The sequence below is a fragment of the Salvelinus fontinalis genome, chromosome 4 (genome assembly GCF_029448725.1).
Source record: "Salvelinus fontinalis isolate EN_2023a chromosome 4, ASM2944872v1, whole genome shotgun sequence".
Taxonomy (NCBI): domain Eukaryota; kingdom Metazoa; phylum Chordata; class Actinopteri; order Salmoniformes; family Salmonidae; genus Salvelinus; species Salvelinus fontinalis.
In genome coordinates this window covers 74,809,146-74,825,260 of record NC_074668.1, presented here as the reverse complement: position 1 = coordinate 74,825,260, position 16,115 = coordinate 74,809,146, and the positions used below count along the sequence as shown (strand labels likewise).

Below are 16,115 nucleotides of genomic sequence, written 5' to 3'. Positions count from 1 at the left end.
GAGTTAACTTCTCTAGGATAGGGGGCAGCATTTTCACGTTTGGATGAAAAGCATACCCAAATTCAACTGCCAGCTACTCATCCCCAGAAGATAAGATATGCATATTCTTAGTAGATTTGGATAGAAAACACACAAGTTTCTAAAACTGTTTGAATAATGTCTGTGAGTATAACAGAACTTATTTAGCAGGCGAAACCCCGGGGACAAACCATTCAGATTTTTTTTGTTTTTGAGGTCACTCTCTTTTCAATGGATTTTCATTGGGAATACAGATTTCTAATTGACCTTCTTGCAGTTCCTACCGCTTCCACTGGATGTCAACAGTCTTTAGAAATTAGTTGAGGGTTTTTCCTTTGTGTAATTTAGAAGTACGGCCATTTTGAATCAGGGTCACTTGTTGTGTACTGTTAGATAGAGGCGCGTAACCAGAAAGCATGCTACAGATTGTTTTAATCCTGTATTGAACACAGACCATCCCGTCTTCAATTTGATCGATTATTTACGTTAAAAAATACCTAAAGTTAAATGACAAAAGTATTTTGAAATGTTTTGGCAAAGTTTACAGGTAACTTTTGAAATATTTTGTAGTCATGTTTCACGAGTTGGAACCGGTGTTTTTCTGGATCAAACGCTCCAAATAAGTGGACATTTTGGATATATATCGACGGAATTAATCGAACAAAAGGACCATTTGTGATGTTTATGGGACATATTGGAGTGCCAACAACAGAAGCTCGTCAAAGGTAAGGCATGAATTATATTTTTATTTCTGCGTTTTGTGTCGCGCCTGCAGGATTGAAATATGCTTATCTCTCTTTGTTTACAATGGTGCTAACTCAGATAATAGCATTGTTTGCTTTCGCCGAAAAGCCTATTTGAATTCTGACATGTTGGCTGGATTCACAACCAGTGTAGCTTTAATTTGGTATCTTTCATGTGTGATTTAATGAAAGTTTTATTTTTATAGTAATTTATTTGAATATGGGGCTCTGCATTTTCTCTGGCTTTTGGCCAAGTGAGACAGTAGCGTCCCGCCTAAACTCAGATTTTTGGATATAAATATGAACTTTACCGAACAAACATACATGTATTGTGTAACATGAAGTCCTATGAGTGTCATCTGATGAAGATCATCAAAGGTTAGTGATTAATTTTATCTCTATTTCTGCTTTTTGTTACTCCTCTCTTTGGCTGGAAAAATGGCTGTGTTTTTCTGTGGCTATGTACTGACCTAACATAATCGTTTGGTGTGCTTTCGCCGTAAATCCTTTTTGAAATCAGACATGTTGGCTGATTCACAACAAGTGTTGCTTTAATTTGGTGTCTTTCATGTGTGATTTCATCAAAGTTGGATTTTTATTGTAATTTATTTGAATTTGGCGCTCTGCATTGTTACTGGCTTTTGGCCAAGTGGGACGTTAGCGTCCCACATATCCCAGAGAAGTTAATGGAGTTAGATAGAGTTAATGAAATTAGATAGAGTTAATGGAGTTAATGGAGTTAGATGGAGTTAGATAGAGTTGATGGAGTTAGATAGAGTTGATGGAGTTAGATAGAGTTGATAGAGTTAGATAGAGTTAATGGAGTTAGATGGAGTTAGATATAGTTAATGGAGTTAGACAGAGTTAATGGAGTTAGACAGAGTTAATGGAGTTAGACAGAGTTAATGGAGTTAGACAGAGTTAATGGAGTTAGATGGAGTTAATGGAGTTAGAGTTATTGGAGTTAGATAGAGTTAATGGAGTTAGATAGAGTTAATGGAGTTAGATAGAGTTAATGGAGTTAGATGGCGTTAATGGAGTTAATGGAGTTACATGGAGTTAGATGGAGTTAGATAGCGTTAGATGACGTTAATGGAGTTAATGGAGTTAGATGGAGTTAGATAGAGTTAATGAAATTAGATAGAGTTAATGGCGTTAGATAGAGTTAATGGTGTTAGATAGAGTTAATGGAGTTAGATAGAGTTAGATGGAGTTAGATGGAGTTAATGGAGTTAGATGGAGTTAATGGAGTTAATGGAGTTAGATGGAGTTAATGGAGTTAATGGAGTTAGATGGAGTTGGATGGAGTTAGATGGAGTTAATGGAGTTAGATGGAGTTAGATGGAGTTAGATGGAGTTAACTTCTCTAGGATAGGGGGCAGCATTTTCACGTTTGGATGAAAAGCATACCCAAATTCAACTGCCAGCTACTCATCCCCAGAAGATAAGATATGCATATTCTTAGTAGATTTGGATAGAAAACACACAAGTTTCTAAAACTGTTTGAATAATGTCTGTGAGTATAACAGAACTTATTTAGCAGGCGAAACCCCGGGGACAAACCATTCAGATTTTTTTTGTTTTTGAGGTCACTCTCTTTTCAATGGATTTTCATTGGGAATACAGATTTCTAATTGACCTTCTTGCAGTTCCTACCGCTTCCACTGGATGTCAACAGTCTTTAGAAATTAGTTGAGGGTTTTTCCTTTGTGTAATTTAGAAGTACGGCCATTTTGAATCAGGGTCACTTGTTGTGTACTGTTAGATAGAGGCGCGTAACCAGAAAGCATGCTACAGATTGTTTTAATCCTGTATTGAACACAGACCATCCCGTCTTCAATTTGATCGATTATTTACGTTAAAAAATACCTAAAGTTAAATGACAAAAGTATTTTGAAATGTTTTGGCAAAGTTTACAGGTAACTTTTGAAATATTTTGTAGTCATGTTTCACGAGTTGGAACCGGTGTTTTTCTGGATCAAACGCTCCAAATAAGTGGACATTTTGGATATATATCGACGGAATTAATCGAACAAAAGGACCATTTGTGATGTTTATGGGACATATTGGAGTGCCAACAACAGAAGCTCGTCAAAGGTAAGGCATGAATTATATTTTTATTTCTGCGTTTTGTGTCGCGCCTGCAGGATTGAAATATGCTTATCTCTCTTTGTTTACAATGGTGCTAACTCAGATAATAGCATTGTTTGCTTTCGCCGAAAAGCCTATTTGAATTCTGACATGTTGGCTGGATTCACAACCAGTGTAGCTTTAATTTGGTATCTTTCATGTGTGATTTAATGAAAGTTTTATTTTTATAGTAATTTATTTGAATATGGGGCTCTGCATTTTCTCTGGCTTTTGGCCAAGTGAGACAGTAGCGTCCCGCCTAAACTCAGATTTTTGGATATAAATATGAACTTTACCGAACAAACATACATGTATTGTGTAACATGAAGTCCTATGAGTGTCATCTGATGAAGATCATCAAAGGTTAGTGATTAATTTTATCTCTATTTCTGCTTTTTGTTACTCCTCTCTTTGGCTGGAAAAATGGCTGTGTTTTTCTGTGGCTATGTACTGACCTAACATAATCGTTTGGTGTGCTTTCGCCGTAAATCCTTTTTGAAATCAGACATGTTGGCTGATTCACAACAAGTGTTGCTTTAATTTGGTGTCTTTCATGTGTGATTTCATCAAAGTTGGATTTTTATTGTAATTTATTTGAATTTGGCGCTCTGCATTGTTACTGGCTTTTGGCCAAGTGGGACGTTAGCGTCCCACATATCCCAGAGAAGTTAATGGAGTTAGATAGAGTTAATGAAATTAGATAGAGTTAATGGAGTTAATGGAGTTAGATGGAGTTAGATAGAGTTGATGGAGTTAGATAGAGTTAATGGAGTTAGATGGAGTTAGATAGAGTTAATGGAGTTAGATAGAGTTAATGGAGTTAGATGGAGTTAGATAGAGTTGATGGAGTTAGATAGAGTTAATGGAGTTAGATAGAGTTAATGAAGTTAATGGAGTTAGACAGAGTTAATGGAGTTAGATAGAGTTAGATAGAGGTAATGGAGTTAAATAGAGTTAATGGAGTTAGATAGAGTTAATGGAGTTAGATGGCGTTAGATGGAGTTAATGGAGTTAGATAGAGTTAATGGCGTTAGATAGAGTTAATGGTGTTAGATAGAGTTAATGGAGTTAGATGGAGTTAGATAGAGTTAATGTAGTTAGATAGAGTTAATGTAGTTAGATAGAGTTAATGTAGTTAGATAGAGTTAATGGAGTCAGTTAGTTAGATAGAGTTGATTGAGTTAATGGAGTTAGACAGAGTTAATGGAGTTAGACAGAGTTCACGGAGTTAGATAGAGTTAGATGGAGTTAGATGGAGTTGATGGAGTTGATGGAGTTGATGGAGTTGATGGAGTTAGATAGAGTTGATGGAGTTAGACAGAGTTAGATAGAGTTAATGGAGAGATAGAGTTGATGGAGTTAGATGGAGTTAGATATAGTTAATGGAGTTAGACAGAGTTAATGGAGTTAGAGTTAATGGAGTTAGATAGAGTTAATGGAGTTAGATAGAGTTAATGGAGTTAGATAGAGTTAATGGAGTTAGATGGCGTTAATGGAGTTAATGGAGTTACATGGAGTTAGATGGAGTTAGATAGCGTTAGATGACGTTAATGGAGTTAATGGAGTTAGATGGAGTTAGATAGAGTTAATGAAATTAGATAGAGTTAATGGCGTTAGATAGAGTTAATGGTGTTAGATAGAGTTAATGGAGTTAGATAGAGTTAGATGGAGTTAATGGAGTTAATGTAGTTAGATAGAGTTAATGTAGTTAGATAGAGTTAATGGAGTCAGTTAGTTAGATAGAGTTGATGGAGTTAATGGAGTTAGACAGAGTTCATGGAGTTAGACAGAGTTCACGGAGTTAGATAGAGTTAGATGGAGTTAGATGGAGTTAGATAGAGTTAATGGAGTCAGACAGAGTTAATGGAGAGACAGAGTTAATGGAGTTAGATGGAGTTAGATATAGTTAATGGTGTTAGACAGAGTTAATGGAGTTAGACAGAGTTAATGGAGTTAGATGGAGTTAGATATAGTTAATGAAGTTAGACAGAGTTAATGGAGTTAGACAGAGTTAATGGAGTTAGACAGAGTTAATGGAGTTAGATAGAGTTAATGGAGTTAATGGAGTTAGATAGAGTTAATGGTGTTAGATGGAGTTAGATAGAGTTAATGAAGTTAGATGGAGTTAATGGAGTTAGATCGAGTTAATGGAGTTAGAGTTAATGGAGTTAGATAGAGTTAATGGAGTTAGATAGAGTTGATGGAGTTAGACAGAGTTAGATAGAGTTAATGGAGAGATAGAGTTGATGGAGTTAGATGGAGTTAGATATAGTTAATGGAGTTAGATGGAGTTAATGGAGTTAGAGTTAATGGAGTTAGATAGAGTTAATGGAGTTAGATAGAGTTAATGGAGTTAGATAGAGTTAATGGAGTTAGATGGCATTAATGGAGTTAATGGAGTTAGATGGAGTTAGATGGAGTTAGATAGAGTTAATGAAATTAGATAGAGTTAATGGCGTTAGATAGAGTTAATGTTGTTAGATAGAGTTAATGGAGTTAGATAGAGTTAGATTGAGTTAATGGAGTTAATGTAGTTAGATAGAGTTAATGTAGTTAGATAGAGTTAATGGAGTCAGTTAGTTAGATAGAGTTGATGGGAGTTAATGGAGTTAGACAGAGTTCATGGAGTTAGACAGAGTTCACGGAGTTAGATAGAGTTAGATGGAGTTAGATGGAGTTAGATAGAGTTAATGGAGTCAGACAGAGTTAATGGAGTTAGACAGAGTTAATGGAGTTAGATGGAGTTAGATATAGTTAATGGAGTTAGACAGAGTTAATGGAGTTAGACAGAGTTAATGGAGTTAGATGGAGTTAGATATAGTTAATGGAGTTAGACAGAGTTAATGGAGTTAGACAGAGTTAATGGAGTTAGATAGAGTTAATGGAGTTAATGGAGTTAGATAGAGTTAATGGAGTTAGATGGAGTTAGATAGAGTTAATGAAGTTAGATGGAGTTAATGGAGTTAGATGGAGTTAATGGAGTTAGAGTTAATGGAGTTAGATAGAGTTAATGGAGTTAGACAGAGTTAATGGAGTTAATGGAGTTAGATGGAGTTACATTGTCACACCCTGATCTGTTTTACCTGTCCTCGTTATTGTCTTCACCCCCTCCAGATGTCGCTTGTTTTCCCCAGTGTATTTATCCCCGTGTTTCCTGTCTCTCTGTGCCAGTTCGTCTTGTATGTTTCCAAGTCAACCAGCGGTTTTCCCGTTCTCCTGCTTTTTGCATTCTCCTTTTTCTAGCCCTCCCGGTTTTGACCCTTGCTTGTTTCTGGACCTTGTACCTGCCTGCCTGACCATTCTGCCTGCCCTGACCTCAAGCCTGCCTGTCTGTACCTCCTGGACTCTGATCTGGTTTTGACCTTTTTGCCTGTCCACGACCATTCTCTTGCCTACCCCTTTGGATTAATAAACATTGTAAGACTCCAACCATCCGCCCCATGTGTCTGCATTTGGGTCTCGCCTTGTGTCTTGATATAGATTTAGTTAGATGGAGTTAGATTGTTAATGGAGTTAGATGGAGTTAGATAGTTAATGGAGTTAGATGGAGTTAAATAGAGTTAATGGAGTTATATGGAGTTAGATAGTTAATGGAGTTAGATGGAGTTAGATAGAGTTAATGGAGTTAGATGGAGTTAGATAGAGTTAATGGAGTTAGATGGAGTTAGATAGAGTTAATGGAGTTAATGGAGTTAGATGGAGTTAGATAGAGTTAATGGAATTATATGGAGTTAGATAGAGTTAATGGAGTTATATGGAGGTGGAAATGATGAGTTTGGTAGAGCAGAACATCTTTCTGTGTTCTCTTGATAATATCATTCATAGCAAGCCTCCATGAGATATGCATGATATAAGCATCTTCATACTATTATTGGAGAGAAACAGTGGTGCTTCACTGCAAAAACAATTGACTTGCTTAAGTATCAAATACAGGTCCCCAAACAGGCTGAGCCCAAGACACGTTTTGCATTTTGATTACATACAGTGTATGTGAATCTCTGGAGTGTCTATTTTTCTGTGTATGTGTCCCTGCTCCTTTTTCGCCATCTCCATATCTGTGTGTGAGAGTGTGTGTGTGTGTGTGTGTGTGTGTGTGTGTGTGTGTGTGTGTGTGTGTGTGTGTGTGTGTGTGTGTGTGTGTGTGTGTGTGTGTGTGTGTGTGTTTGCTGCCCACAGGGGAATCTCATTCCCCTGTTGTGATATTCAGCAGTGATGCAGATGTAACCCAGCCAGGCTGCCTGGGCAGACAGTCATCCACCCTGACAGAGGACCGGAGCTCTGACATCATCCCATCAGAGCGCCAGTCAACACCCCCAGGGGAAGCACGATTAGATGAATAAAGAGATAGAGAGGTAGGGGGAGGGAAAGAAAGGCCTGACAAAGGGAGGGAAGGTAAGTAAAGGGTTAATAGATCAATCAGATCAAGGGAGGAAGAGAGACTGCATGAGAGGCAGAGAGAGACAGTGAGAAAGAATGAGAGATGGAGAGATGAATTGAGAGGAGGCGGGGTTGGTGTTGTAGAGGGCAGCGTGATGGAGGGAGGAGATGGAGGTGAGGTGGAGTGGGAGTGAGGGGTAGGTTCTAATGATGGGAGAGGGGGTGGAGTGGTGAAAACATGAGAGATGAGTTGTATCCATAAACATACAGTATATGGGCATGCTGACCATACAACACCCCAGGAGAGCAGTGCAACACAAGCACAGGTCCCCAAGCTGTGAAGGATGAGGCCGGAGCTCTGGTGTCAGCCCACTCAACGCAAATCAGCAGGCCACCTCCCTCCGCTCCAGCTTAATACAACTAATGGAGCCATCTACTATATGTTGTCCAGCTAACTGCTGTTTGAATACTTCTGAGTTTTCCTGATTGGTTGGTACCCCGTGAATTCTGGTTGATGCTTCAACTGATCTTTAAACTCCCTCTTATTGCACAAACACTAATAAAGTAAAGAGATGGTAGTGATGTCATTTCCTCCTCATATCTCACTTAGATATTGATTAAGGTGAATTTATGCTACGCTTTTTTCCACACAGGACTTCCGAAGCGGATTTCTCACTGTTTTTCATCAGATTATATAACTGTGCTTTCCTTTAATCAACTTTGTGTTCCGACTCAAACGCCTCAGCAAGGCATGGTGAATGACTTCCTGAGACAGAGCTGACATTTTATCAAAATGGCTCTTTTGTGCTGACCTATATTGCTGTTCCCAGCCAATCAAGTTACCCTGAGCTAGCTCCAGAGGCGGCCATGGAGACCGTTGCCAAGCCAGAAGAGTAATTATAAGGCTTGACTCAGTTTGATTACAGGCCAGATGAAGAAACTCTGGCTCCAAGGAGTTGGTGGTCCAGGCTCAAAGAGCATGGAGCGCTGAGCCCCTTATTTACGTGTTCTCTGTGTGTCTGCGTGTCTGGGGGCTAGCACTGTCATGCTACAGCAGATTTTATTTTGAAGATGGTAATGATACTGAGCTGCCATGATAAAACTCCGTAGCTACTGCATGTTGGTGGGAGGGTTAGTCCAGTGACTCCAGTCAGCTGTGAGGCTTAAGGCGTCTGACACAATGGACCTCAGCCACCAGTGCATGACTCGATGACCACAACTTCAATAACCAGCTTTAAGGTATAGCTAACAGAATACTGTATTCACTCTTTGGACCGAGTTTTTACAATACAAACACTTTCTGGATCAGATATCATATCTGTAAGAATGGTATCGTCAGAGAACAGTACAATGCTCAATAGAAGCAGCTGCAGTAGCATGCTTTAGAGTCAGACAACATTGGGGTTAAACTACTTTGTGGAGTATCACTAATCTCGCAGCACAAATTTTTCCAGACTACTAATAAATACAAATGACTTCCAGGATAATTTCATTGTTTTCCTCCCTCATCTCCTTGTGGATAGAGCTTGGTTATCACTGGCTTTAGAGTTGTGCTGTAACACTATGATTAGTTTCTAATTGAGCTGCCAGAGCAAAAGAAACAGAGATTACGCTGCCTCTAGTTTATGCTTCTCACGAAGCTTTGATTACCTGCTTCTAAGCATCTGAGTTCACACTCCTGTCTCCTGAGAATGAGCCAAGGCATATCGTTCTCCATCCATCTGAATAAAGATTTCCTCTCTGCCCAAAATAGATAATATTCCGTTGTACTCAGTACTACAGGGATAAACAAGACAGGTCTCACGGATGCAGCAGAACATATTCTCCATTTGAGAGAATGGTTGACCTTCCCTCTCTACCAATGACCCTTTCTCTGTCTATGCAAGGACATCCTATTCTCATATACAGTAAGGTGTGTGTATGGACGGAGGGTATATGCTTTGTCTGTCAATGTCAGTTTCCACCCTTTCATCTGTATGTGTATTTATTAATCTCATTGAACTGTATGTTTCTAGGCATCTGAATGGTTCCATTTCTCTGAGTGAATACTTCTGTCATTTTGGCAGTGAGTGTACATTTCTCTAGCAACCTGAGAGCAAAGGTTTCTCTCTTTGTCTCACAGCATATGTGTGCTCACACACACACACTGTCACGTTCCTGACCTGTTTTCTGTTAGTTTGTGTATGTGTTAGCTGGTCAGGACGTGAGTTTGGGTGGGCAGTCTATGTTTTCTGTTTCTATGTTGGTTTAAGGGTGACCTGATATGGCTCTCAATTAGAGGCAGGTGGTTTTCATTTCCTCTGATTGAGAGCCATATTAAGGTAGGTGTTTTCACACTGTTTGTTTTGTGGGTGATTGTCTCCTGTGTCTGTGTGATGTTACGCCACATGGGACTGTTTCGGTTTTGTTTGTTCGGTTTATGTAGTCTGTTCCTGTTTTCATGCGTTCTTCGTTATACGTAAGTTCTTATGTTCAGGTGCGTCTACGTCGTTTGTTGTTTTGTAGTTATTCAAGTATAGTTCGTTTTCTGTCTATGTCGTGTCTTGTTTAAATCAATAAATCATGTCATCATACCTCGCTGCATATTGGTCTTCAGATCCCTCTCTCCTCTCCTCGTCTGAGGAGGAGGAGGATTTAGAGTATCGTTACACACACACACACACACACACACACACACACACCCACCCACCCATCCAGAGGGATCATCCATTTCCATCATCTTCAGTCTGCTGGGATCCATCATAAGGCCAGGGGTGGGCAAGTCAGGGGCACTGGGACCCACACAGGGGTAACTAGAGAGACTGAGGTATGGACAGAGATGATGATTGAAAGTGGTTATTCATTGTGGAAGGACACTAGACAAGTTGGCACACGCGACTGTGCCTCGCACCAGATCGCTTTGATTAAAGACTGGTGTTGGACAGGCACCCGGCCAGGAAGAAGAGGGAGAAGATGAGCATGCAGGCGTGCCTCCACACCGTGACTGCAATGTAGGCATTTCAAGGCTAAACAGGTCAGAACCGTGGCATGACCGTGAAACACGATTAGTATGACCATGACAGGACAAACCCACAGGCCAATACAGCACAATAGCGTTCCTTCAGAACAAAATTCGTATGTATTCTGACCTCTGCACAGAACTCCATCTACCATCGTTCATATTTTGTTCCTTTTAACACTCAGTACAAAGGAAATGTGGAAATTCCAGGAGGCATTACAAATGGTATTGCAATCATAAGATGCAGTACAAAATAGTCTACATCAGAGGAATTCAGTGAAAACAAACTATCGTCTGATGAATGTAAGAGCTCATCTGGGACAGAAATGTACTGAACGCTACCATGAAAAAGCACTCACTACTACACCACCTTACACAGTAGGACTCCTTACCCAATAATAGGGATTTATGTACAGTCCACTACCCATGAGGGACAGGAGGCAAGCCTAGCACTCAATTCCTGAGAACGTTTTAGGTGATAACACGGCAGCCTATCTAGCTGTTAGCTCACCACAAGAGTTGCTCTGGTTCCTATTTCCTATTTAGCGTGTTTGTACTGACAGCTGTTGGGGAATGCATATGGAGTCGGTGGCAGAAGAAGGGTTAGCATATTTTTAGACAGGCATTTCACACGGGGGGACCACACTCCCGAATAATGAGTCCGCCCCCACCATGCTCCCTGCTGAGGAACAGAGACACGCAGATCAAACCCTCTTCGAGCTGGCGAGGAAGAGCGGGAGGCAAACAGGCTAACAAGGGTGAGGCAGGATGAGAGGGAGCATGAAAAGAACAAGGGAGCATGAAAAAGGAAATATGGGAAAACTGAGGAAACAAAGCCAAAGCAGACTTAGAATGGCAAAAGTCAACAAACATGTTGCGGTAAGGCTAGGACCAATGAAGTGGGACAGGATGTAGACACATAGTTAACACTTGATGAAAGGACATTCTAGTGTTATTACCTGCTAATTCCTATTTCAATCATGAGAGGGAATTGGGGAATGGTTGATTGGCTGGGATCAGAGACATGGTGAGCAGAAGCTTGTTGAAAATGTAATAAAGCTCATTAATTCCTGCTACCTTCTCAGAGTGACTATATCTAATCCTGATACTAATGTACTAACTCAGGACTCTCACAGCAGCAAGACACTGAAACCAACCAATCAGATGCTTCTGTCAGACATCCAATTACAGCGTCCCCATTGGGTCGTTATAGGCGCCCTCTCACTGTGAATCATGCTGATCACACAGCAGCTTGAAAACTGGACCACAAGGATCTGCTCTGAACCTCCGAACATCAGACACACTGCTGAGAAGTCTACACCAACTATTTTCCTTCAATCTCTCTTATATCATTTCACCAGGGCTTTATCGCTCAACTCACTCTTTCTTTCATTCTTTCTTTCTTTCTTTCTTTCACACTCTCTCTCTTTCTCTTCCTTTCACTCTTTTGTTCGTAGGCTGGCTGGTACCTTGATTTGTCCGGTGGAGTTGAGTTTTCTTGGCACGCTGGTGCTTCCTGTAGATCTGGGAGGTTGGCGAAGTCATCTTGTTCAGCCAGCCCGATCGCTAGAGACAGAACAACCATCTTCCCCTCGCTGCTCCACACAACGAGTACAGAGACAGAGACAGGTAGTTAAAAGAAACTGGAAAGAGGAGAGAAAGGTCAAGGTGATATTGATTGGTGAAACATTTACATATTATCACTTGGATTGATACAAAACCTCCTCCTTAAAACATTTAATTGAACCCAAGCTGTTGTAGACACAGATTGTTGACTTTCTGTGAGCTTTGGAGCGTACCGTGTAACAGGCTTTAGTCATATTGAAGTATGCTGAGGTCTGAAAGGGGCCAGGCACACAGTGCTCTTAACTAGCAAACATTCACACACACACACACACACACACACACACACACACACACACACACACACACACACACACACACACACACACACACACACACACACACACACACACACACACACACACACACACACACACACACACACACACACACACACACACACACACACACACACACACACACACACACACACACACACAGCTTCCCCTAAGGGATCCTCTTCCACGATTTGTGTAAAGCTGTGAGGTGAGTCACTGTTTCTCTGGACCCTGTCCTGTCTAATTCTCTCCATCATTCTCTTCCTTCCCTCACAGCGCCTTTACATAACACATTCCTGACCCCTGTTCAACAAAACCCACTCTGACCCTCACTGTTCTCTAATCATCTTCGGTCTTCCTGCACAAGAATATCACAACATAATGTCTTTGGGGGACAAACTCGTAGTGTCTAGTTAATAGTAGTAGTTAACATCTTTTAGTGCAGTCTGAGGAGGCTGAAGATGTTTTGCTCCATGTCCAGCTACCTTAATGACACATGGAGTCTGTGCATCATACAGCTATTCATCACGATGTAGAAATGTATTAGCATTCAACCTGCTTGTGCTTTTCCTCCCTCTTATAGCAGTTTCTTTTTCCCTCCATCTTTGACCCAAATAGTTTATTTTCATGTCATTTCTATTTCTGCCATTCTATAGTCTCTCTCTCTCTCTCTCTCTCTCTCTCTCTCTCTCCCTCTCTCTCAAAATGACATTTAGCAAAAGAACACGACCGCCTGCAAAAAGTTTAACACAACCATACTTATCTCTTGAGTCGAAGCAGACAAAACAGAAATGTTGTCTGTGTTTTAAAATCCAAGTAGATCAATACACGTTCTTTACAGTCACTAAATCATGATGATCAAAATAAAGTACTATCCAAGGTGGTAGTTCACCAAACCATTTCATTCACATTAAATCAAATATCATTCCTGATGGAAAAAAAGCACATTATGTGCAGGATTCATTCATCGGTATCATCACAATCCAATTCCATGTATTCAATACAAAGGTTGGTTTGCTCATAGTTTTGCAGACTTTCCATTGGCGCACAGAAACACAATAAGGAAAGGTGAATACAATAGAGGAACACAACTGCTATGAATTTATAGACCTAAATCCACACCAAAGCAAAACTCTATAATGGAAGGTTACAAGGTTGGAGAAAAAAGTAACCCAACTTCATTCTCTGCATCTCTGCATATCCACAATAGAAAAAAAATCATAACAATAAAACAGTCCGCATTGCCTAGATCTTTCCATTGCCTAGCTCTTTCCACCTCTTCCCATCCTCCCATCCCCCAGAGCCTGGTCCCAGTCCAGAAAGATTCATGTTTACAGGGACTGTGGGCAAGGCCACCTCTCCCTCCATGTTCCACATATCTGCCCTGCTTTTATTGAGTGATGATTCAGTGAGGAGGTCACTGGTCTGGGGCCTGTGTTAATGGGCCAGAGAGACTCAAGTGGAGGGCAGGGGGGTCGGGGGTGTCCGCAGGCTGCCCTACACAGCCTCAGACATCCATCATCGTCCACACACACAGGAGGAGAAGGAATCAATGTTTTGTTTACCAAACAAATGGTTCATCCCCAGCCAATCATTTCAATACCAAATTCATTGGAAAATTGGTGACACCATCAAATGTGTCAGGAGTTTCTGGCCTCCAGATCGCTCCTCTACCTTCAGTAGATCTACTCTCCAATATGCTGTGAGGGGTCTGTGAAGTACTGAAGTTCTGCTGACTGCAGGGTAATAATAAAAAAAGTTTTACTGTTTTGTACAGTGGTTGATGACTAATTATTCTGGGAACCTTAAAGTGTATGGTAAAAAGTACATTTAGTGGCACATTTAGCTTTATCATAGGATATTGTAAAAGTTGCAGCTAAATTGAATTAGGAAGTGGTTGTTTTTCATCCATATCCACACAGTGAATTGAACTCTCTCTCCACCTCAACAACTCCTCCTCGTCTCCTTGGGTTTAACCTTCATCCTATACCCCTTCTCTTTCCATCTTTCACACACTACTCCTCTCTACCTTTATCTCTCTCTGTATCTAATAGGGACAGTCCATCGTGTGCGTAATGATGCTGTAGACAGGAGATCAATGTAATGTAGAGTTTCTACATGCTGCTGCTTAACCCCTGCACCTATGTTGATGCACACAGGCTATACATGTGATACACACACACACACACACACACACACACACACACACACACACACACACACACACACACACACACACACACACACACACACACACACACACACACACACACACACACACACACACACACACACACACACACACACACACACAGTAAAGACTTCAGAGTACGGTATGCAGCTGCAGCATACTTATTAGCTCAAATAGTTTGTCCCCCACCCTCAGGTAGACAAGTGTGACCTATGCAAAGATAATGACAGACACTAAAGACACTAAAGGGCATACAGACAGAGTAACCAAGAACAATGCATCAATTACACAACATGTTAAAGTAATGCCAAAAGACAAGAAGTTAAAATATGTCATTACAACTACAGTACATGGCTTAGGCTTGGCATTTTGGGAGTGAATCTTACAGTATATGAAACTCTTTTGGACAATTACCTGAGGAGAAGGGGGGAGATTTGATATAATAAGGACAACACAGTGAGGTTGAGAAAGCCCAAAGAGATAGACAGAGGACAGTGCAGACAGGTTCAGAATAGAAACAAGAGCAGAATCTAGAACATTCCCAGATCAGCAGACTCACAGGAAAGACTTGACATCCAGTCCTCTGTTGCGGATCTGTCCCATCATGTGGTCCCAGCTGCCTGGGTTGGACCTGGAGCGTCCTCCTCCTGCTCCTCTGTACCGGGAAGCACCTGTCCCCGCCGGACTCCCCCGCACCCCCCGTGGGCCTCCCCGGTGCCCCCCGCCCCCGGGCCCTGTGTGCAGCTGGCCCAGGCTCTGGGAGGTGGCTGGGGGGTCATTGGGGCCCGGAGGGGGCTGGTGGCTGAGAGGCTGCTGGAGACTCTGCTGTCGCACCAGGGGACGAGGACGGGCTGCTGCAGAGGATGGAATGTGCTCCAGGGTAGAGGCGGCTGAGAGGGAGGGGTCCCCAAAACTGACCAGACAGAGTAGCAAGAAGAGAGGGTAACAAGGGTTTTGCAGGGGTTGCACGTGAGAGAAGAGGGAAGGAGAGGGACAGATGAGAAGGATAGTGGTAACCAGAGAGATAGACAGAAGAGATACATAATTGGAAAATAGGAGATACAGAGAGAGTGTGAGTACAATACAAGTACCAGAGGGAACAAAAATGAGGACGGCCCAGAGAGTTCAACATAGAGAAAGGAGGGTATGGAGAGATGAAAAACAGGAAATAGAGCATTGTCAGGTTAAATCAGTTTAGCAGTAGTCATACAGTTGTAGAAGATGCTTGTATGTGAGTGTCTGACAGTCTGTGGGTAGGCTTGTGTTTTTGACAGTGCTCAGCCCAACACCAAAAAGGACAAACAGGAGCTAACAGCCTTTATCTCTATTTTCCTTCATCCACTGCTCTTAGTAGAGGTCGACCGATTAATCGGAATGGCCGATTAATTAGGGCCGATTTCAAGTTTTCATAACAATTGGAAACCGGTATTTTTGGTATTTTTTATTTAACTAGGCAAGTCAGTTAAGAACACATTCTTATTTTCAATGACGGCCTAGGAACGGTGGGTTAACTGCCTTGTTCAGGGGCAGAACGACAGATTTTTACCTTGTCAGCTCGGGGATTCAATCTTGCAACCTTACGGTTAACTAGTCCAACGCTCTAAACACCTGCCTTACATTGCACTCCACGAGGAGCCTGCCTGTTATGCGAATGCAGTAAGAAGCCAAGGTAAGTTGCTAGCTAGCATTAAACTTATCTTATAAAAAACAATCAATCAATCAATCATAATCACTAGTTAACTACACATGGTTGATGA

General features: G+C 41.3%; 1 protein-coding gene across 3 annotated transcripts in view; it reads right to left on the bottom strand.

The window, feature by feature from the left end:
- The window catches only part of LOC129854388 (synaptotagmin-7-like), a 127,366-nt gene that overhangs the window by 33,673 nt on the left and 77,578 nt on the right, over positions 1 to 16,115 (bottom strand). For all 3 annotated transcript variants that reach the window (XR_008759297.1, XM_055921363.1, XM_055921364.1), the window contains 2 exons: positions 14,918 to 15,271; positions 11,736 to 11,861 (listed from right to left, as the gene is read on the bottom strand). Coding sequence is in view for 2 of the 3 variants with exons in the window: in XM_055921363.1 (XP_055777338.1) it covers positions 11,736 to 11,861; positions 14,918 to 15,271 (480 nt within the window). In the remaining variant the exon portion in view is untranslated. The remainder of the gene's footprint in view (positions 1 to 11,735; positions 11,862 to 14,917; positions 15,272 to 16,115) is intronic.